The sequence below is a fragment of the Schistocerca gregaria genome, chromosome 10 (genome assembly GCF_023897955.1).
Source record: "Schistocerca gregaria isolate iqSchGreg1 chromosome 10, iqSchGreg1.2, whole genome shotgun sequence".
Taxonomy (NCBI): domain Eukaryota; kingdom Metazoa; phylum Arthropoda; class Insecta; order Orthoptera; family Acrididae; genus Schistocerca; species Schistocerca gregaria.
The window spans coordinates 199,242,946-199,264,042 of NC_064929.1; the positions used below are offsets into that span (position 1 = coordinate 199,242,946).

The following is a 21,097-nucleotide window of genomic DNA, read 5'->3' on the forward strand; positions in this document are numbered from 1 at the left end:
GAGCCTTCTTGATCATGTCTTTGTTCTTTGAGACACAGTGATAAAACTTGTCAGAATCCATTTCATAGTTGTACAGGATCTGCAGGATTGCTTCAAGAGAGTCCACCTCCATTCTGTTTCTTTCATCAGTCCACTGGATATTCATGAACGAAAATATTCTTTCCACATTGGCATTATGGGCTGGGATTGCAAATAAATACCTTGCAATTATTACCAACTCAGAGTAATGCTGAAGACAGCACAGCTTTTAAAAAAACTCACCCACTTCTCATGACATTCTAATGGTGTTTCTTCAACAAAATTTGTATGTCGAACTGATCAAAGAGAATCGAATCATCGATTTTAATCTCTTTATTCTTCAAATAAGAAACTGTCTCTTCAACACTTTCCCATTTTGGCACTCTCTTCAGTGACATCCAATCAAACACCGGCGATGAGGGTAAATATGAGGCGCTCTACTTGCTGAGATATTCCACACAAGTGTCATAAAACTTGTTAACTTCTTCTCTAAAACTCCTTTCCGCTGCTTCTGATACTTCTGCTCTTTTAAGGACAGATTTAACATTGAAAGAAATGAACTGCTGTTCTCTCCTCTTAGTAACAGTTCCGAGAATTTTTTTTCGAAACAATTACCTCTATTACACTTTTCGTGCTTCCCTCAATTTCCTTTATCCCATGCTGCAAAGTGCTAAGCTGAATGTGAATGAACCATAAGTAGGCTTCACTTAAAGGGTTACTGAAAAACTGAACCAATATTTTGGGGGTTTGTCTTCACTTAGGATAAAGTCTTTTAACGATTCAAACAGGCGGATTACTCTTTCAACTGCTGGAAACAGTGATAACCAGCGAGTTTTCGAGTGACAAATTACATTCATATATTCAGTTCCCACATAATCACAGAACTCCTTAAGCCTCTCTGTTCTAAGAGTATACACTCCTGGAAATGGAAAAAAGAACACATTGACACCGGTGTGTCAGACCCACCATACTTGCTCCGGACACTGCGAGAGGGCTGTACAAGCAATGATCACACGCACGGCACAGCGGACACACCAGGAACCGAGGTGTTGGGCGTCGAATGGCGCTGGCTGCGCAGCATTTGTGCACCGCCGCCGTCAGTGTCAGCCAGTTTGCCGTGGCATACGGAGCTCCATCACCGTATTTAACACTGGTAGCATGCCGCGACAGCGTGGACGTGAACCGTATGTGCAGTTGACGGACTTTGAGCGAGGGCGTATAGTGGGCATGCGGGAGGCCGGGTGGACGTACCGCCGAATTGCTCAACACGTGGGGCTTGAGGTCTCCACAGTACATCGATGTTGTCGCCAGTGGGCGGCGGAAGGTGCACGTGCCCGTCGACCTGGGACCGGACCGCAGCGACGCACGGATGCACGCCAAGACCGTAGGATCCTACGCAGTGCCGTAGGGGACCGCACCGCCACTTTCCAGCAAATTAGGGACACTGTTGCTCCTGGGGTATCGGCGAGGACCATGCGCAACCGTCTCCATGAAGCTGGGCTACGGTCCCGCACACCGTTAGGCCGTCTTCCGCTCACGCCCCAACATCGTGCAGCCCGCCTCCGGTGGTGTCGCGACAGGCGTGAATGGAGGGACGAATGGAGACGTGTCGTCTTCAGCGATGAGAGTCCCTTCTGCCTTGGTGCCAATGATGGTCGTATGCGTGTTTGGCGCAGTGCAGGTGAGCGCCACAATCAGGACTGCATACGACCGAGGCACACAGGGCCAACACCCGGCATCATGGTGTGGGGAGCGATCTCCTACACTGGCCGTACACCTCTGGTGATCGTCGAGGGGACACTGAATAGTGCACGGTACATGCAAACCGTCATCGAACCCATCGTTCTACCATTCCTAGACCGGCAAAGGAACTTGCTGTTCCAACAGGACAATGCACGTCCGCATGTATCCCGTGCCACCCAACGTGCTCTAGAAGGTGTAACTCAACTACCCTGGCCAGCAAGATCTCCGGATCTGTCCCCCATTGAGCATGTTTGGGACTGGATGAAGCGTCGTCTCACGCGGTCTGCACGTCCAGCACGAACGCTGGTCCAACTGAGGCTCCAGGTGGAAATGGCATGGCAAGCCGTTCCACAGGACTACATCCAGCATCTCTACGATCGTCTCCATTGGAGAATAGCAGCCTGCATTGCTGCGAAAGGTGGATATACACTGTACTAGTGCCGACATTGTGCATGCTCTGTTGGCTGTGTCTATGTGCCTGTGGTTCTGTCAGTGTTATCATGTGATGTATCTGACCCCAAGGATGTGTCAATAAAGTTTCCCCTTCCTGGGACAATGAATTCACGGTGTTCTTATTTCAATTTCCTGGAGTGTATATCTAAAAGTGTGAGTATACCTTTATGACGATAGTTTCAACATCACAGCTTAAACTGTCAGCAGATCCAGAATGAGATTTTCACTCTGCAGCGGAGTGTGCGCTGATATGAAACTTCCTGGCAGATTAAAACTGTGTGCCCGACCGAGACTCGAACTCGGGACCTTTGCCTTTCGCGGGCAAGTGAAGTTTCATATCAGCGCACACCCCGCTGCAGAGTGAAAATCTCATTCTGGAAACATCCCCCAGGCTGTGGCTAAGCCATATCTCCGCAGTATCCTTTCTTTCAGGAGTGCTAGTTCTGCAAGGTTCGCAGAAGAGCTTCTGTAAAGTTTGGAAGGTAGGAGACGGATACTGGCAGAAGTAAAGCTGTGAGTACCGGATGTGAGTCGTGCTTCGGTAGCTCAGTTGGTAGAGCACTTGCCCGCGTAAGGCAAAGGTCCCGAGTTCGAGTCTCGGTCGGGCACACAGTTTTAATCTGCCAGGAAGTTTCATATCAGCGCACACTCCGCTGCAGAGTGAAAATCTCATTCTGGAAACATCCTCCAGGCTGTGGCTAAGCCATGTCTCCGCAATATCCTTTCTTTCAGGAGTGCTAGTTCTGCAAGGTTCGCAGGAGAGCTTCTGTAAAGTTTGGAAGGTAGGAGACGGATACTGGCAGAAGTAACGCTGTGAGTACCGGGCGTGAGTCGTGCTTGGGTAGCTCATTTGGTAGAGCACTTGCCCGCGAAAGGCAAAGGTCCCGAGTTCGAGTCTCGGTCGGGCACACAGTTTTAATCTGCCAGGAAGTTTCATATCAGCGCAACTCCGCTGCAGAGTGAAAATCTCATTCTGGAAAATCTCATTCTGGAAACATCCCCCAGGCTGTGGCTAAGCCATATCTCCGCAGTATCCTTTCTTTCAGGAGTGCTAGTTCTGCAAGGTTCGCAGAAGAGCTTCTGTAAAGTTTGGAAGGTAGGAGACGGATACTGGCAGAAGTAACGCTGTGAGTACCGGGCGTGAGTCGTGCTTGGGTAGCTCATTTGGTAGAGCACTTGCCCGCGAAAGGCAAAGGTCCCGAGTTCGAGTCTCGGTCGGGCACACAGTTTTAATCTGCCAGGAAGTTTCATATCAGCGCAACTCCGCTGCAGAGTGAAAATCTCATTCTGGAAACATCCCCCAGGCTGTGGCTAAGCCATGTCTCCGCAATATCCTTTCTTTCAGGAGTGCTAGTTCTGCAAGGTTCGCAGGAGAGCTTCTGTAAAGTTTGGAAGGTAGGAGACGGATACTGGCAGAAGTAACGCTGTGAGTACCGGGCGTGAGTCGTGCTTGGGTAGCTCATTTGGTAGAGCACTTGCCCGCGAAAGGCAAAGGTCCCGAGTTCGAGTCTCGGTCGGGCACACAGTTTTAATCTGCCAGGAAGTTTCATATCAGCGCACACTCCGCTGCAGAGTGAAAATCTCATTCTGGAAACATCCCCCAGGCTGTGGCTAAGCCATGTCTCCGCAATATCCCTTCTTTCAGGAGTGCTAGTTCTGCAAGGTTCGCAGGAGAGCTTCTGTAAAGTTTGGAAGGTAGGAGACGGATACTGGCAGAAGTAACGCTGTGAGTACCGGGCGTGAGTCGTGCTTGGGTAGCTCATTTGGTAGAGCACTTGCCCGCGAAAGGCAAAGGTCCCGAGTTCGAGTCTCGGTCGGGCACACAGTTTTAATCTGCCAGGAAGTTTCGTATCAGCGCACACTTCGCTGCAGAGTGAAAATCTCATTCTGGAAACATCCCCCAGGCTGTGGCTAAGCCATGTCTCCGCAATATCCTTTCTTTCAGGAGTGCTAGTTCTGCAAGGTTCGCAGGAGAGCTTCTGTAAAGTTTGGAAGGTAGGAGACGGGTACTGGCAGAAGTAACGCTGTGAGTACCGGGCGTGAGTCGTGCTTGGGTAGCTCATTTGGTAGAGCACTTGCCCGCGAAAGGCAAAGGTCCCGAGTTCGAGTCTCGGTCGGGCACACAGTTTTAATCTGCCAGGAAGTTTCATATCAGCGCAACTCCGCTGCAGAGTGAAAATCTCATTCTGGAAACATCCCCCAGGCTGTGGCTAAGCCATGTCTCCGCAATATCCTTTCTTTCAGGAGTGCTAGTTCTGTAAGGTTCGCAGGAGAGCTTCTGTAAAGTTTGGAAGGTAGGAGACGAGGTACTGGTAGAAGTAAAGGTGTGAGTACCGGGTGTGGGTCGTGCCTCGGTAGCTCAGATGGTAGAGCACTTGCCCGCGAAAGGCAAAGGTCCCGAGTTCGAGTCTCGGTCGGGCACACAGTTTTAATCTGCCAGGAAGTTTCATGTCAGCAGATGTCTGCACACTATTGTGTAAAACATGCACAGGGCACCCTATGCCTTCAATCTTTTCACGCAATGTTGCCTTTAATTTGGTAAATACGTTGCATTTGCCTTGTCTTTTTAAACCACGAAAGTTTGTTGTGTTGGTGTTGTCTCCACAAAATGCCACACATTTATGCTTCTCAAGATCAAGCATTTCGATAGTATTCATACAAAATCTTGAAATTCCGTCAGATGTTTCATTAGGTAGGGAACTCATCTTCAAAAGTTTGGTCTGAATTCCTTGATTAATATCGAAAAACTGAACAACAAACGGAAATATTTTAGTGACCTTATGATTGCTGGCATCAGTGGATATCCCGTAGAAAGAAGACTGTTTGTTGTGTTCAAGGTTTTCCTTTACACTGTGGGGAGCAATAACTCATTTCACTAAGGCTGACACTTTAGTTCTTGCTGAACTAAACTTTTTTGCAATGGAAGAATCATCGAAGATAATGCTGTTAAGCTAATTAGTGCAATCACTAGATCTGTACGTTTGGTGATGTTTTATCGTGTAAGCTCGGCTGCTCGAACAAAATAATTTTGTAGAGTTTTACTGCAGATCAGTGCACTGTATCTGTTAATGTGTTTCTTTGACCTGATGTGATCAACTATGTCGGAACGTCCACCATGACTTATACTAATAAAACAGTTACGTATGGAACACTCTGCTTCGTAATCAAAACGACCTTTCTTAATGAAATTCCATTCCTTGGAATAACAGTCACTGAACTTGCAGGCACGTTTCGGCATTGCGTTTCACAGTACTGCAGCAATAATATCACTAATTTGAGAAAAAACTATTGCTGTTTGTCTGACAAAACGTCAACTACTACACTGTTCTGACAATGAGTGTGTGAATAATTGGCGCAACAATCGGACGGTTCCATAGCTCTGTTACAATAATACGACTTACTACTTGTTGGCCAAAGTACCGCTCAAAGAAAATTATTGCCTGAATGTATCAATACTGATACTGTGATTACTAGTATGGGACAATGGCGGTTTTAGACAAATAAGCTAAAATATATTAAGTTCTTGTGTTGTATTTCCTTTAATATAGCGAAATCCCAAAAATTTGAGAAAGTTTAATAAAATGTATTTAAAAACTGAATTCCGGGACTTTTAAGCGTCTCGAAACACATTTTCGGGACACCGGAACACAGGGATGAAAACCGGGACAATTCCGGTTTTCCGGGACGTTTGGTCACCTTATTCTAGATACAAGGCCTACGCACAGCAGCCATATTGGCACATGACGTCACAAACTGTTGACCATCTTACCTGTAGTCGGCAGTCCTGTTGGCGTGTATGTTGTGTTGAAAGTGTGTGCCACGTGAAAGTGACATGTATTTCATAAAGTATTCGCCTACAGTTCTTTGAAGTATGAGATACAAGTGTTGCGCATGAAAGTGCACATGTTTCGATTTCCCAAATGCGTGAAGTTGAGAAATCGCTGGATTGCAGCTATTCTCAGACAGGAATTTGTGTCTAAGCACCATTCAAGGGTAAGTAAATGACAAAATATGTATATCGTGTTATTTGTTTCCATTGCGCCACATTTGTCAGTTGTTTTTAAATGCAGTTATGTATCATGTACCAGTATTATTTGTTTTTTAATTCTGGACCATTTCTGCGAGGATAATACGAAGCAACTATTGTCACACAGAATAGTTATATTAATTAGTGTGGCTCGAAAATGTTTAGTATTCCTTATCATTCCTGCCAGATTATTGAGTTTCCAGTACTTTTATTTGGAAGAGCTACAGAATGATTTTGTTCAGTTTTACGTATGCACCTACTCGGAAAGAATTTCAATTTGAATAAACTACCTTAGAAAAATGATTTAATGAATTCAGTGTCCGACAGATTAACCAGTATAGAAAGCACAATTTCGATGTATGTGCATTGTGATTAAATTAACAGCACTCTGTGACTCGAATTTCAGTCAAGGATATAGGAGAAACAATGTTTTCATGTTTAAGGCTCTCAAGTTCTGGAGAAAAAGGGAAATGAAATATTTTTTTCGGGTTTTTTGATTTATTAAACGTTACGTCAGGAGTTGCTCCATTTCGTCGAATGATTTCTCCATTTCGTCGATTGATTTGAGTTTTGTGTGAGGTCAGCAAATTTTGAAGCGGAGAGAAACATTTACGAATATAACCAGCGAAACAAATTCTTAAATTCTTAAGGAGCTCCAGCTGCTTTATTTAAAACCGGAAACGTCTGAAACTTCCTGGCAGATTAAAACTGTGTGCCGGACCGAGACTCGAATTCGGGACCTTTGCCTTTCGCGGGCAAGTGCTCTACCAACTGAGCTACCCAAGCACGACTCACGCCCCACCCTTACAGCTTTACTTCTGCCAGTACCTCGTCTCCTACCTTCCAAACTTTACAGAAGCTCTCCTGCGAACCTTGCAGAACTAGCACTCCTGAAAGAAAGGATATTGCGGAGACATGGCTTAGCCACAGCTTGGGGGATTTAGAGCACTTGCCCGCGAAAGGCAAAGGTCCCGAGTTCGAGTCTCGGTCCGGCACACAGTTTTAATCTGCCAGGAAGTTTCATATCAGCGCACACTCCGCTGTAGAGTGAAAATTTCATTCCCGAAAACGTCTGCTTGTTATTACATATTGCCGATTTTTTACTGCAAGAAAACGTAGCTGCTGTGGTGAAAGAGAGAATTTAAAATAACAGTTTATATTCGAGCCTAGAAACGCGTATTTAAGGAAAACCGTCAAAATAATTTTACGTCTTGAAATATCATAGGGCACTTTTGTTCAGTTATTTTACGCAGTGGTACTAATTTCCATACTTTCATTACAAGGCCGTGTAGAAGAGGAAAGCACGAGAATTCCTGTGCGGTCCCAGCTCTTAAAATGGCTCTGAGCACTATGGGACTTAACATCCATGGTCATCAGTCCCCTATAACTTAGAACTACTTAAACCTAACTAACCTAAGGACAGCACACAACACCCAGTCCTTAAACTCGTGAAGTTCGTATAGCTGCAGAGTCCTTAGCAGGAGCCTTCCGATACAGACCCGGCCATCAGTGTGTGACGTCACAAGTGTGCGCGCAGGCCTGTAGTCTAGGTGGTGTTGATTGAAGCCGGTCGTGGTTCAATAAACAACAGTATGAGCAGCTGTAGGCGGAGTTGTTCCTAACACCACTCCGTGTTTTGTTCGTGCCGCGGTCGGCTGAGACGAGAACCGCCGCTCGTGCAGACGGGGCAGTGCTGCTCACCCTATCAGCTGCTGGAAGCGCTCCTGCGGGCTGAGCGTGAGCGCCGTGTGGAAGGCGCCCAGGGTAGACGCGAAGTCCTTGGGGCTCTCCGGCTGGAAGCCGCCGAAACCGCCGAAGCCACCCCCGCCTCCCACAAAGCCGCCGTCAACTGGAAAAGAAAAGAACCGCAGTGTGCTTTCAGCGACAGTGACAGAGTTGGAGATTAACGTGAAGCTGTCACTAGCCCGAAGGTCTGTGTCTACACTACTAGGCTTGACTCTGTTGGGGGTGTTTGTTGGCTTCCTGCCCTCTTTGAACTGACTTGCACAGACAGCTGTTCGGGGACATACAGTCCAACGTGGGCTCCGAACCACTGTCTACCGGCCTTTGTCAAAGGTGACACCACCGAGAGTGGCAAGTAAAAGGCCTGGGACTGAACAGGAATATAGTTTTTTATTCTCAGTATTTTTCAGTTTTTTTCTATACTACAATAAGCAGCCTCAAATGGAAATCGCATATTTGGTTGCTAGCCTAACCTACGACGTATCTTAGAAGAAAGATTAAAGAAAGGCAAACCTACCTTTCTAACATTTGTAGACTTAGAGAAAGCTTTTGACAATGTTGACTGGAATACTCTCTTTCAAATTCTGAAGGTGGCAGGGGTAAAATACAGGGAGCGCAAGGCTATTTACAATTTGTACAGAAAGCAGATGGCAGTTGTAAGAGTAGAGGTGCATGAAAGGGAAGCAGTGGTTGGGAAAGGAGTGAGGCAGGGTTGTAGCCTCTTCCCGATGCTATTCAATCTGTATATTGAGCAAGCAGTAAAGGAAACAAAAGAAAAGTTCGGAGTAGGTGTTAAAATCCATGGAGAAGAAATAAAAACTTTGAGGTTCGCCGAGGACATTGTAATTCTGTCAGAGACTGCAAAGGACCTGGAAGAGCAGCTGAAAGGAATGGGCAGTGTCTTGAAAGGAGGATGTAAAATGAACATCAACAAAAGCAAAACGAGGATAATGGAATGTAGTCGAATTAAGTCGGGTGATGCTGAGGGAATTACACTCCTGGAAATTGAAATAAGAACACCGTGAATTCATTGTCCCAGGAAGGGGAAACTTTATTGACACATTCCTGGGGTCAGATACATCACATGATCACACTGACAGAACCATAGGCACATAGACACAGGCAACAGAGCATGCACAATGTCGGCACTAGTACAGTGTATATCCACCTTTCGCAGCAATGCAGGCTGCTATTCTCCCATGGAGACGATCGTAGAGATGCTGGATGTAGTCCTGTGGAACGGCTTGCCATGCCATTTCCACCTGGTGCCTCAGTTGGACCAGCATTCGTGCTGGACGTGCAGACCGCGTGAGACGACGCTTCATCCAGTCCCAAACATGCTCAATGGGGGACAGATCCGGAGATCTTGCTGGCCAGGGTAGTTGACTTACACCTCTAGAGCACGTTGGGTGGCACGGGATACATGCGGACGTGCATTGTCCTGTTGGAACAGCAAGTTCCCTTGCCGGTCTAGGAATGGTAGAACGATGGGTTCGATGACGGTTTGGATGTACCGTGCACTATTCAGTGTCCCCTCGACGATCACCAGAGGTGTACGGCCAGTGTAGGAGATCGCTCCCCACACCATGATGCCGGGTGTTGGCCCTGTGTGCCTCGGTCGTATGCAGTCCTGATTGTGGCGCTCACCTGCACGGCGCCAAACACGCATACGACCATCATTGGTACCAAGGCAGAAGCGACTCTCATCGCTGAAGACGACACGTCTCCATTCGTCCCTCCATTCACGCCTGTCGCGACACCACTGGAGGCGGGCTGCACGATGTTGGGGCGTGAGCGGAAGACGGCCTAACGGTGTGCGGGACCGTAGCCCAGCTTCATGGAGACGGTTGCGAATGGTCCTCGCCGATACCCCAGGAGCAACAGTGTCCCTAATTTGCTGGGAAGTGGCGGTGCGGTCCCCTACGACACTGTGTAGGATCCTACGGTCTTGGCGTGCATCCGTGCGTCGCTGCGGTCCGGTCCCAGGTCGACGGGGACGTGCACCTTCCGCCGACCACTGGCGACAACATGGATCTACTGTGGAGACCTCACGCCCCACGTGTTGAGCAATTCGGCGGTACGACCACCCGGCCTCCCGCATGCCCACTATACGCCCTCGCTCAAAGTCCGTCAACTGCACATACGGTTCACGTCCACGCTGTCGCGGCATGCTACCAGTGTTAAAGACTGCGATGGAGCTCCGTATGCCACGGCAATCTGGCTGACACTGACGGCGGCGGTGCACAAATGCTGCGCAGCTAGCGCCATTCGACGGCCAACACCGCGGTTCCTGGTGTGTCCGCTGTGCCGTGCGTGTGATCATTGCTTGTACAGCCCTCTCGCAGTGTCCGGAGCAAGTATGGTGGGTCTGACACACCGGTGTCAATGTGTTCTTTTTTCCATTTCCAGGAGTGTAGATTAGGAAATGAGACACTTAAAGTAGTAAACGAGTTTTGCTATTTGGGGAGCAAAGTAACTGATGATGGTCGAAGAAGAGAGGATATAAAATGTTTAGGGAAATTCAGCAATACAGAAATATATCTTACTCCCGCAATGAAATAAACAGGAAGCGCTGGGAAGCGCTGGCCGCACGAAAAATGCGAAGAAATGGAAAGAGAAATGATTATCGGAAGGACTGACTCACCACATAGGACATCCAAGACAACCTTCGGTGTAATTAAAATCAAGGGAGCCAAGTACAATGGAGAGGTGAGTGTAGGTAGGTGGAAAGAGTACATTGACGGCCTCTATGAGTCGGAAAGACTTGTCTCATGACGTGATAGAAGGAGAAATTGGAGGAAATTGGGAAGTCATAGAGGATCTGGGATGGGAATCAGAATTCAACAGGGCTCTGGAAGAGGTTTCCTTTCCACTGGAAATGGAGGCATGGTCGAAAGTGTCACCCCTTCCTGTTACCAACTAAAGTTGGATTACCTCCGTACCAGTGTGCCAAGTACAAATTTTCAGAATGACGTTTCTGTACTCATGGTTTTTCTGCGTTGAATACTTACAGTAAGGGCCCTGCGCGGCACAGGCGCAGATAGACGTCAGCAGCAACGCCACGGTGGCCGCCATCTTATTTCCGCACCTGCAACAAAAAAATGCGGAAATGACGTTTACGCGTGCAAAAGTTGCATTCAGTCATGGAGTTTACGGGGGTTTCCAGCCTCGCAGCCTAATTTTATGTTCGCGTGCAAAATTTATAGTATTCCGTGTCAGACCCTTATAATTTATCCCTTTGTTGTCAATCGGCCTATCTGTCTGTCTGTCCTTTACCTCGAAAACGGGTAGACATGTCAAGCTGAAATTTGTGTCACTTGCTGGGGTCTGCTATTCCCTTTGCGGTGTGAAAGACTAAAGCTTCTGAGTCAATGCAATCAAAAGATACGGCAAATTATACTCGAAAATTCACTCGTCAAAACCTATACCATTCATCTACAGTAATGAAATTTGGGAAGAAGGAGGGTTTCAAAGTGCAAGTAAAGGAATAAATCCGAAAATAGTTAATTTGTAATTAAATCACACGAAAAAAATCGTCATTTGCTATCCGACGTCAAACTTGAAATTAAAACAGTCAGTTCTTTTGCATTCAGGCCAACTGGGTCGCAATGGTAAAAGTCAGATGTCAGGCAATGAATGACTACTCCTCATATGATGCGTTACGGAATTTGTCGATCATTAGGTATCCAGACTGCTGTGAATTTTTCACATACAGGTTGAAATAACATGTCTATGTGCAGTAATCACTCCTGGATACCTGATGATGGATAAATTCCGAAACACGTCATACGTGCAATAAAGTCATTCCCTGCCTCACGTTTGACTTTTAGCACTGCGACTCAGTCAGCTTGAATGGAGAACTGCTGATTATTATAATAACCTGCATGACTTTATGTCACGTTTATGTTATCGAAATTAAAACATTCTCGAAAATCTCGCAGTCCCTAGAACCGATATCTTGCGAATATCAGTGTCGACAACGGGTAAAAGTGACCGAGATTCCCGACTCCTGGAATGGATGAGCAGTCTAAAATAAAATGGCTCTGAGCACTATGGGACTTAACTGCTGTGGTCATCAGTCCCCTAGAACTTAGAACTACTTAAGCCTAACTAACCTAAGAACACCCCACACATCCATGACCGAGGCAGGATTCGAACCTGCGACCGTAGCAGTCGCGCGGTTCCAGACTGTAGCGCCTAGAACCGCTCGGCCACTCTGGCGGGCTGAGCAGTCTACATACGTAATTAAGTTTATAAGGGTCCCAGAGTGCGTGAGTCCTACACGCACCTGGACGACTTTTATGGGTGAAAAAATGTTTTCATACAAATCTTTATTAACAAACAAAAAGAAAGTAAATGTCGTAAATATTACGTAAATAATTTCTGGAAGATGTTCGACATTTTTCTGCAAAAAATTAATTCCTTGATACTTATCTTTATCGACAAATATAAAGTACATATCTTAAGACCAACGTTATTTATAATCCGTCTTGATTTGCAAAAGATGTTTATTCACATGACCGGTTTCGGTTCCTCTAGAACCATCTTCAGATCTGCAATTTCGGTTACAGGAGTAACCCGTCCACACACAGCAACCTTAACATGCTGCGTCACATAAAATTGGTTGGCAGAATGCACGTCATTTAGATTAATTATAAAACTATTAGCGACAGGTGGCGTCTGGTACATTTATTACATTATATATCCAAATATTACGTAGATATTTGTAATTTACTTTCATCTCTAAAAATCCTTAATTAAAATCTGTAGATGTCAAGGTTAAAATGTGTGCTTGTTAATATTAAAATACATAGTAACATTTCATTTTTTTTGTACGATCTAAAACCACAGGGCGATTTTTGTATCCATGGCGCTGGTGTGGACTCATTTTTAGAGATAAAAGTAAATTACAAAAAAATCTACTTAATACAGTACGTCCATACGTAATGTAACAAATGTACCAGACGCCACCTGTCGGTAACAGTTTTATAATTAATGTAAATGACATGCATTCTGCCAACCAGTTTTGTGTGACGCAGCATTTGAACGTTGCTGTGTGTGGACGGGTTACTTCTGTAACCAAAATTGCAGATCTGAAGATGGTTCTAAAGGAACCGAAACAGGTCATGTGAATAAACATCTTTTGCAATCAAGACGGATTATAAATAACATTGAAAAAACTAGTGATTGCGGCTATCCCATCAGATATTATGTCTGTTTTTGCAAAATATTTTAAAATCTTTGCAAATAATTTTATGGCTGCTAAATTGATGAGCCTGTGTAGCACTAAATGGCTGTGAAAATGCCTCTGCGCGAATTGCGCAACTAAACAGTCCACTCGACTGATATAGGTCTGCAATCAACATAGCTGTACATCATCAGAAGTGAATTCTCTACGGCGTGAACCTCCAAAATCAGATTTTATTAAGTGCATTAATTAAATTGCGACTCGTGGTCGTGCGGTAGCGTTCTCGCTTCCCACGCCCGGGTTCCCGTGTTCGATTCGCGGCGGGGTCAGGGATTTTCTCTGCCTCGTGATGGCTGGGTGTTGTGTGATGTCCTTAGGTTAGCTATGTTTAAGTAGTTCTAAGTTCTAGGGGACTGATGACCATAGATGTTAAGTCCCATAGTGCTCAGAGCCATTTGAACCTTTTTTTTAAATTGCGACCACTAGAAAACGTTCGTTCCGGAAAACGATCTAATTTGTTGAATTTAAGTAAAAATGAATAACGAACATTATCGAAAATGTATTGTTTTTTGAGATTCACGCCAAAATTGCTAGTGTCTATCTTATTAAATCCGAAACGGCATCCTGTTTTACAGCGTGTTTCAAAATGGTTCAAATGGCTGTGAGCACTATGGGACTTAACATCTACGGTCATTAGTCCCCTAGAACTCAGAACTACTTAAACCTAACTAACCTAAGGACATCACACAACACCCAGCCATCACGAGGCAGAGAAAACCCCTGACCCCGTCGGGAATCGAACCCGAGAACCCGGGCCCGGGCGTGGGAAGCGAGAACGCTACCGCACGACCACGAGACGCGGGCGGAGTGTTTCATGCGAAACAGTTTAAACAACAGTGTCTCGAGAAATACTCGCCGGCCGCGATGGGCGAACGGTTCTAGGCGCTTCAGTCCGGAACAACGCGGCTGCTACGGTCGCAGGTTCGAATACTTCCTCGGGCATGGATGTGTGTGATGTCCTTAGGTTAGTTAGGTTTAAGTAGTTGTAAGTCTAGGGGGCTGATGACCTCAGATGTTAAGTCCTATAGTGCTTAGAGTCATTTGAACCATTTGAGAAATATTTTAAATTTTGAGTTCGATTTTTGTGTACATAACTTTAAAATTTTGAAGTTCTCGTTAATCTAGTATTACTGGGCCACAAGGTAAAATTTCCTCTTCTTTGAAGATCTCATTTTCTAAAACGTGGATCTCCCTCGTCTGCAATGAGCGCCAGTCCATACGCTTCAGGCGCCTCTCGTCCCTTTTGGTGGTAAAAATTAAAAATTAGGCTCGTCCGGTTGCTACTTTTACGACTTTCACCTTCGAAAACACGTGTTTAGAGAATAAGTCCAAACTAATGTATTCAGTACTTGTGTTGTCGTGCGTCTAGAGTCAGATGTTTGTACACACCAGCAATAACTTCAGTAACATCACTCCTCAGTGGTGGCTTATGATCGAAAGTATCGAGTGTTCGGTTCAACTCATCTTGCTTCCGCTTACACCTGCTTTCAGAAAGTTAATCGTGCTGCATACAACTTCTGTGATAAAATGTCGCCATTGAGTCGTGGCTGGTTCATGCTATGCGCTGGATTAAACCTTCACTGCGATTCTGTTCAAAAAATGGTTCAAATGGCTCTGAGCACTATGGGACTTAACATCTGTGGTCATCTGTCTCCTAGAACTTAGAACTACTTAAACCTAACTAACCTAAGGACATCACACACATCCATGCCCGAGGCAGGTTTCGAATCTGCGACCGTAGCGGTCACCCACTTCCAGACTGAAGCGCCTTGAACCGCATAGCCACAACGGCCGGCTTGCGATTCTGTGTTTAGTCTCCCGCAGTTATCGCTATTATGCTGTTATCCTGTCCTTCTGTGGGTGACAGCAGCGATGTGTATTAATATTGACACCTTGGACTATCTTTGACCTGGCGCTTATAGTTTCCGGTTGGGAGGTGTGCGACGTCGGTCGGTTGGCGTGGAGCAGCGAGGCATTCTCTGCGGGGCGTAGTTTGGCCGGGGCCCGCTGGCGGTCTCTACGCGGTATCGGAGTGTATGGTGCTGTTCCCATTGCTACGAGGTCCGTGGCTCACCGACCCTGGACACGAAAGTTGAGTTTAGATTTAACCTACCAGCAATTCCACCCTGTTCACACTGTGTTGTTTGGAGTTCATTGTCGGCTGTTGGGAAATTCCCGCGAGCAACAACGTGGTTTTCAAGTTCGAAAATTCTAGCCACCCTCAGGTAGAGTTTCACTGTATTTGGTTACTTGAATTGAAGTGCACCTGCGTAATCTCCTGGTTTGTGGCTGTCAATGTTCCGGTTACCGGCCCCGGTCGTTGACGTAATTTCAGGCAATGCAGTTTCCTCATCGTGTAGTTGCTGTCCATCACGGTGTGTAGTTTCACAGCTCCATGTATGATTGGTTGTGAACGCTGATATCTTCCATGTTGTTCCGTTGAACTCCCTGTTGTGCCCTGTTCGGGTGAAGTGGAAGTTATCTTGTCGGTGGGTCCGTTGACTGTCGGTCGGTTTGGACGTCGTCGCATCGTGGATGATTGGCCCGACTGCGTGTATCACCTAAGCGAACATTAGTGTTTGAATTCCAGGCTGACCCTCAAACATCTGAGCGCCCTTGTGTCTACTGCTGTTGTACTTGTGTGGCTTGTAGGCGATTTTAAAAAAAAATTAGAGTTGTTATGCTCTTAAGGCCTTCAGCCTAGTTTAAAGTACTGTTTCACGTAAGCCCTTTGGCATTCTGAAAATCGTAATGTTGTTGAATTTTAAGTCTTAGGCCTTCAGCCGATTTGAACTTAAATTGTTTGCTCTTGAAGTGTTGATGCTTTGAGCCTTCAGCCTAAATTAAGAACTGCATGACAGAATGGCTATGTACTTCCAACATCATGGATGGCTGGCACATAGCTCGCATGCGGTTGAAGCAGTATTGAATAGCATATATCCTCACAGATGGATTGGTCGTCGAAGCACCATACCATCGCCTGTACGTTCACCGGATCTGACGTGCCCGGATTCCTTTCTGTGGGGAAAGTTGAAGGTTATTTGCTATCGTGATCCACTGACAATCCCTGACAACATGGGTCAACGCATTGTCAATGCATGTGCGAACTACTCCCTGTTGAGAGGAATGTCGTTACAGGTATTGCCAAATGCATTGAGGTTCACAGACATCATTTTGGGCATTTATTGCATTAGTGTGGTACTTACAAGTAATCATGCTGTAACAGCATGCGTTCTCAGAAATGTTAAGTTTACAAAAGTACACGTATTGCATTGGAACAACCGAAATAAAATGTTCAAACTTACTGTATTTTAATTTAGAAAACCTACCTGTTGCAGAAACGGACCGATTCATCTGCGAGGTAGTCAACAACCAAAAACTCACGCACAAAACTGAGCGCAGGGTAAATAAAATTGGAAGTTTCTGTGGAGGATGTCTTCGTGAGCAACCGGACGTCCGATAGTACGCGCCCGGTAGGAGGATGACGTCAGAGCGGCCAGCTGAGCAGCAGAGACCGCGTTCACGATATTCACATAGAATGTGTGGCGGGCGGTGGCCGTGCGGACTGCAGGGCTGGGCAATTGGAAAGGCGACGCGCGCTAGGCAGGCAGCCAGAGAGCGGAAAAGCTCCGAGTCCAGGCGGGGAAAACCAGCAAGGCGACGCACCAGCGCCTGCCGTCAGCGGAAACACCGTGGGTGCGAGCAATTGTCTCGTCCATTCCTAACAGTCTGCTCTGGGGGTGCGGCCACTCAGTGGATGACTTCTGTAGGAAATACGAGTAGTCACTTTATAACGATGCTCTAATGCAATGTCCGTACCGGGCGAGGTGGCGCAGTGGTTAGCACACTGGACTCGCATTCGGGAGGACGACGGTTCAATCCCGCGTTCGGTTATCCTGATTCAGGTTTTCCGCGATTTCCCTAAATCGCTCCAGGAAAATGCTGGGAAGGTTCCTTTGAAAGGGCATGGCCGACTTCCTTCCCCGTCCTTCCCTAATCCAACGAGACCGATGACTTAGCTGTTTCGTCTCTTCCTCCAAAACAACCCAATCCAATGTCTGTATCCGACAGTGTCTCTTATCAGATTAAACACTGAAGGGTCAAAGAAACTGGTACAACTTCCTTAACACCGTGTAGGGCCCCCGCGACCACGCACAAGTGCCGCAACACGACGTGGCATGGACTCGACTAATGTCTGAAGTAGTGATGCAGGGAACAGGCACCATGAATTCTGCAGGACTGTCCATAAATCCATAAGAGTACGAGGGGGTGGAGATCTGAACAGCACGTTGCAAGGCATCCCACACATGCTCAATAATGTTCATGTTTGCGGAGTTTGGTGGCCAGCGGAAGTGTAAGAACTCAGAAGAGTGTTCCTGGAACCACTCTGTAGCAATTCTGGACCTGTGGGGTGTCGCGTTGTCCTGCTGGAATTGCCCACGTACATCGGAAGCACAATGGACATGAATGCATGCGTATCTAGACGTATGAGGGGTCACATATCACTCCAATTACACACACCTCGCACCATTACAGAGCCTCCACCAGCTTGAACAGTCCCCTGTTGACATACAGGGTCCATGGATTCATGTGGCTGTCTCCATACACGTACACACCCATCCGGTCGATACAATTAGGAACGAGTCACGTCCAACCAGGCAACATGTTTACAGTCATCGATAGTCCAGTGTCGGTGTTGACGGGCCCAACTGAAGCATAAACGTCTGTGTGGTTGATTAATGAAGGGTACATGAGTAGGCCTACGGCTCTGAAAGCCCATATTGATACGGTTCGCACGCTTACGGTTTTTGATAGCCCAGCATTGAAATCTATCGCAGTTTGCGGAAGCGTTGCACTTCTGTCACGCTAAACGATTCTCCTCAGTCGTCGTTGGTCCCGTTCTTTCAGCATCTTTCTCCGGCCGCAGCGATGTCGAAGATTCGATGTTTTACCGTATTTCTGATATTCACGGTACACTCGTGAAATTGACCTACTGCAAAATCTCCACTTCATCGCTACCTCGGAGATGCTGTGTCCCATCGCTCGTGCGCCGACTGTAACATCACGTTCAAATCTTAGTAACTTGCAATTTTAGCAGCAGTAACCGATGAAACACCTGCGTCAGACACTTGTTGTCTTATATAGGCGTTGCCGAACGCAGCGACGTATTCTGCCTCTTTACATACACTATGTGATCCAAAGTACCCGGACACCTGGCTGAAAATGACTTACAAGTTAGTGGCGCCCTCCATCGGTAATGCTGGAGATCAATGTGGTTTTCGCCCACGCTCACAGACATACGTTCAATCAGGTGCTGGAAGGTTTCTTGGCGAATGACAGCCCATTCTTCACGGATTGGTGCACTGAGGAGAGGTATTGATGTCGGTTGGTGAGACCTGGCAGGAAGTCGGTGTTCCAAAGCATCCCAAAGGTGTTCTATAGGATTCAGGTCAGGACTCTATGCGGGTCAGTCCATTACAGGGATGCTATTGTCGTGTAACCACTCCGCCACAGGCCGTTCATTATGAACAGGTGCTCGATCGAGTTGAAAAATGCCGTGTCCGAATTGTACAACAGTGGGAAGCAAGATGGTGCTTAAAACGTCAATGTAGGCCTGTGCTATGATAGTGCCACCCAAAACAAGGAGTACAAGGCCCCTCCATGAAAAACACGACCACACCATAACACCAAAGTTTCAGAATTTTACTATTGTCACTACACACGCTGGCAGATGACGTTCACCGGGCATTCGCCATACCCACACCCTGCCAGCGGATCGCGACATTGTGTACCGTGATTCGTCAACGGTTCGCACGCTGACACTGTTCAATCGACCAATGTTTACGCTCCTTACACCAAGCGAGACGTCATTTGTCATTTACCGACGTGATGTGTGGCTTATGAGGAGCCGCTCGACCAATAAAATCCAAGTTTTCGTACTTCCCGCCTAACTGTTATAGTGTTACAGCGGATCCCTATGCAGTTTGGAATTCCGGTGTGATGGTTTAGAAGGATTTCTGCCTATTACACATTACGATCCTCTTCAACTGTCGGCGGTCCCTGACAGTTAAGAGACGAGGTCAGCCTGTACGCTTTTGTGTTTCGGCAGTGCAACGGGCGTGTGCAGAATGGCTCACGGAAGGCCGTATAACACGACGAGATGGGTCGGGTCGCACCACACAGACCACCCACAGAGAAGATCGATACTGCAAAAAATGGTTCAAATGGCTCTAAGCACTATGCGACTTAACTTCTGAGGTCATCAGTCGCCTAGAAGTTAGAAGTAATTAAACCTAACTAACCTAAGGACATCACACACATCCAGGATTCGAACCTGCGACCGTCGCGGTCACGCGGTTCCAGACTGAAGCGCCTAGAACAGCACGGCCACACCGGCCGGCCCGATACCGCATCTGAATGGCACTGCAGGACACATCTCCGTCCTCCTCGGCTCTGGCACAGCAGTGTAACACATCGTACACTATGAGGGGTGACAGTCCGTCGCCGTTTATTACGGCATGGGTGACGTGCGTGCCGTCCACTTCTCCACTTACCTTTGACGAAAGTGCAGAAACATGCTAGACGGCTGTGGTGTATGGAACGACGTCACTGTGAACAGGAATACCTCACTAACAGGAAACAAAGCGTGCCAGTGCAAGGGACTGGTGAATTAAGTCGTCAGTCGTCATCAGAATGAGAAGAAATTACATGTGGTGTCCCACAAGGATCCGTCTTAGGGCCATTACTTTTTCTTGTGTACATTAATGATCTCTCATCAGTTACACTGCCAGAAGCAGAGTTCGTTTTGTTTGCAGATGACACAAGTATTGCAATAAATAGTATATCGAGTGTAGTTCTAGAAAGATCTGCCAATAATATTTTCATGGATAGTAATAAATGGTTTAAAGCCAACTCACTGACATTAAATTTCGGAAAGACTCACTGTATGCAATTCAGAACCTGCAAGAGGTTTCCACCCAGAATATGCATAAAATATGAAGAAGAGCGGATAGAAGAGGTCGACAGTCTTAAATTCCTGGGATTACAACTTGATAATAAATTCAGTTGGGAGGAGCACACCACAGAACTACAGAAACGCCTTAACAAATCTGTATTTGCAATTCGAGTGCTAGCAGACATAGGCGACATAAAAATTAAAAAGCTTGCATACTTTGCCAACTTTCATTCCATAATGTCATATGGTATAATATTTTCGGGTGACTCTTCAAGTCAAACAAAAGTTTTCAGAGTCCAAAAGCGTATAATACGTATTATTTGTGGAGTAAACTCACAGACGCCCTGTAGAAACCTCTTCAAAGTACTGGGTATACTAACTACTGCCTCTCAGTATATTTACTCCTTAATGAAATTTGTCCTAAATAATATATCTCTTTTTCCAACAAACAGCTCAGTTCATACATACAATACCAGAACAAAAATGGTCTGCACAAGGTCTTGAAAGCACTTACTTTAGTTCAAAAAGGGGTCCACTACTCAGGAACACTCATCTTCAATAATTTGCCAACAAACATAAAAAATTTAGTTACAAATAAAGAACAGTTCAAAAGGAGCCTGAAAGACTTACTAGTGGCCAACTCCTTCTACTCCATTGACGATTTTTTTTTAATAGAAACAAATGATGTATTGTATATATTCATACTCTTAGTATCGTTATTTTAGCTTAAAAAATTGACATGTTCCACATCCACGAGGATCTCCTCGGCACGAATCTATGGAACGAAAAACTAATCTAATCTAATCTAATCTAAGATACTGTTTTCGGACGAATCCAGGTTCTGTTTGTTTGAAAATGGCCGCATTTAGGTTCGGCACAGATCCAGCTCGCGCGTAGCGAGTTAGGAATA

General features: G+C 46.2%; 1 protein-coding gene and 1 non-coding gene across 2 annotated transcripts in view; one reads left to right on the plus strand and one right to left on the minus strand.

Moving 5' to 3' along the window:
• Positions 1-21,097, minus strand: part of LOC126293326 (peroxidase-like) — a 189,762-nt gene that overhangs the window by 89,595 nt on the left and 79,070 nt on the right. The window contains exons 2-3 of the mRNA XM_049986512.1: positions 10,996-11,072; positions 7,943-8,090 (exon numbers count right to left, since the gene is read on the minus strand). Of these exons, the coding sequence (XP_049842469.1) occupies positions 7,943-8,090; positions 10,996-11,059 (212 nt within the window). The 5' untranslated portion in view covers positions 11,060-11,072. The remainder of the gene's footprint in view (positions 1-7,942; positions 8,091-10,995; positions 11,073-21,097) is intronic.
• Trnat-cgu (transfer RNA threonine (anticodon CGU)) lies at positions 2,749-2,823 on the plus strand. Its single transcript has one exon. It is a non-coding gene; the product is annotated as a tRNA-Thr (tRNA).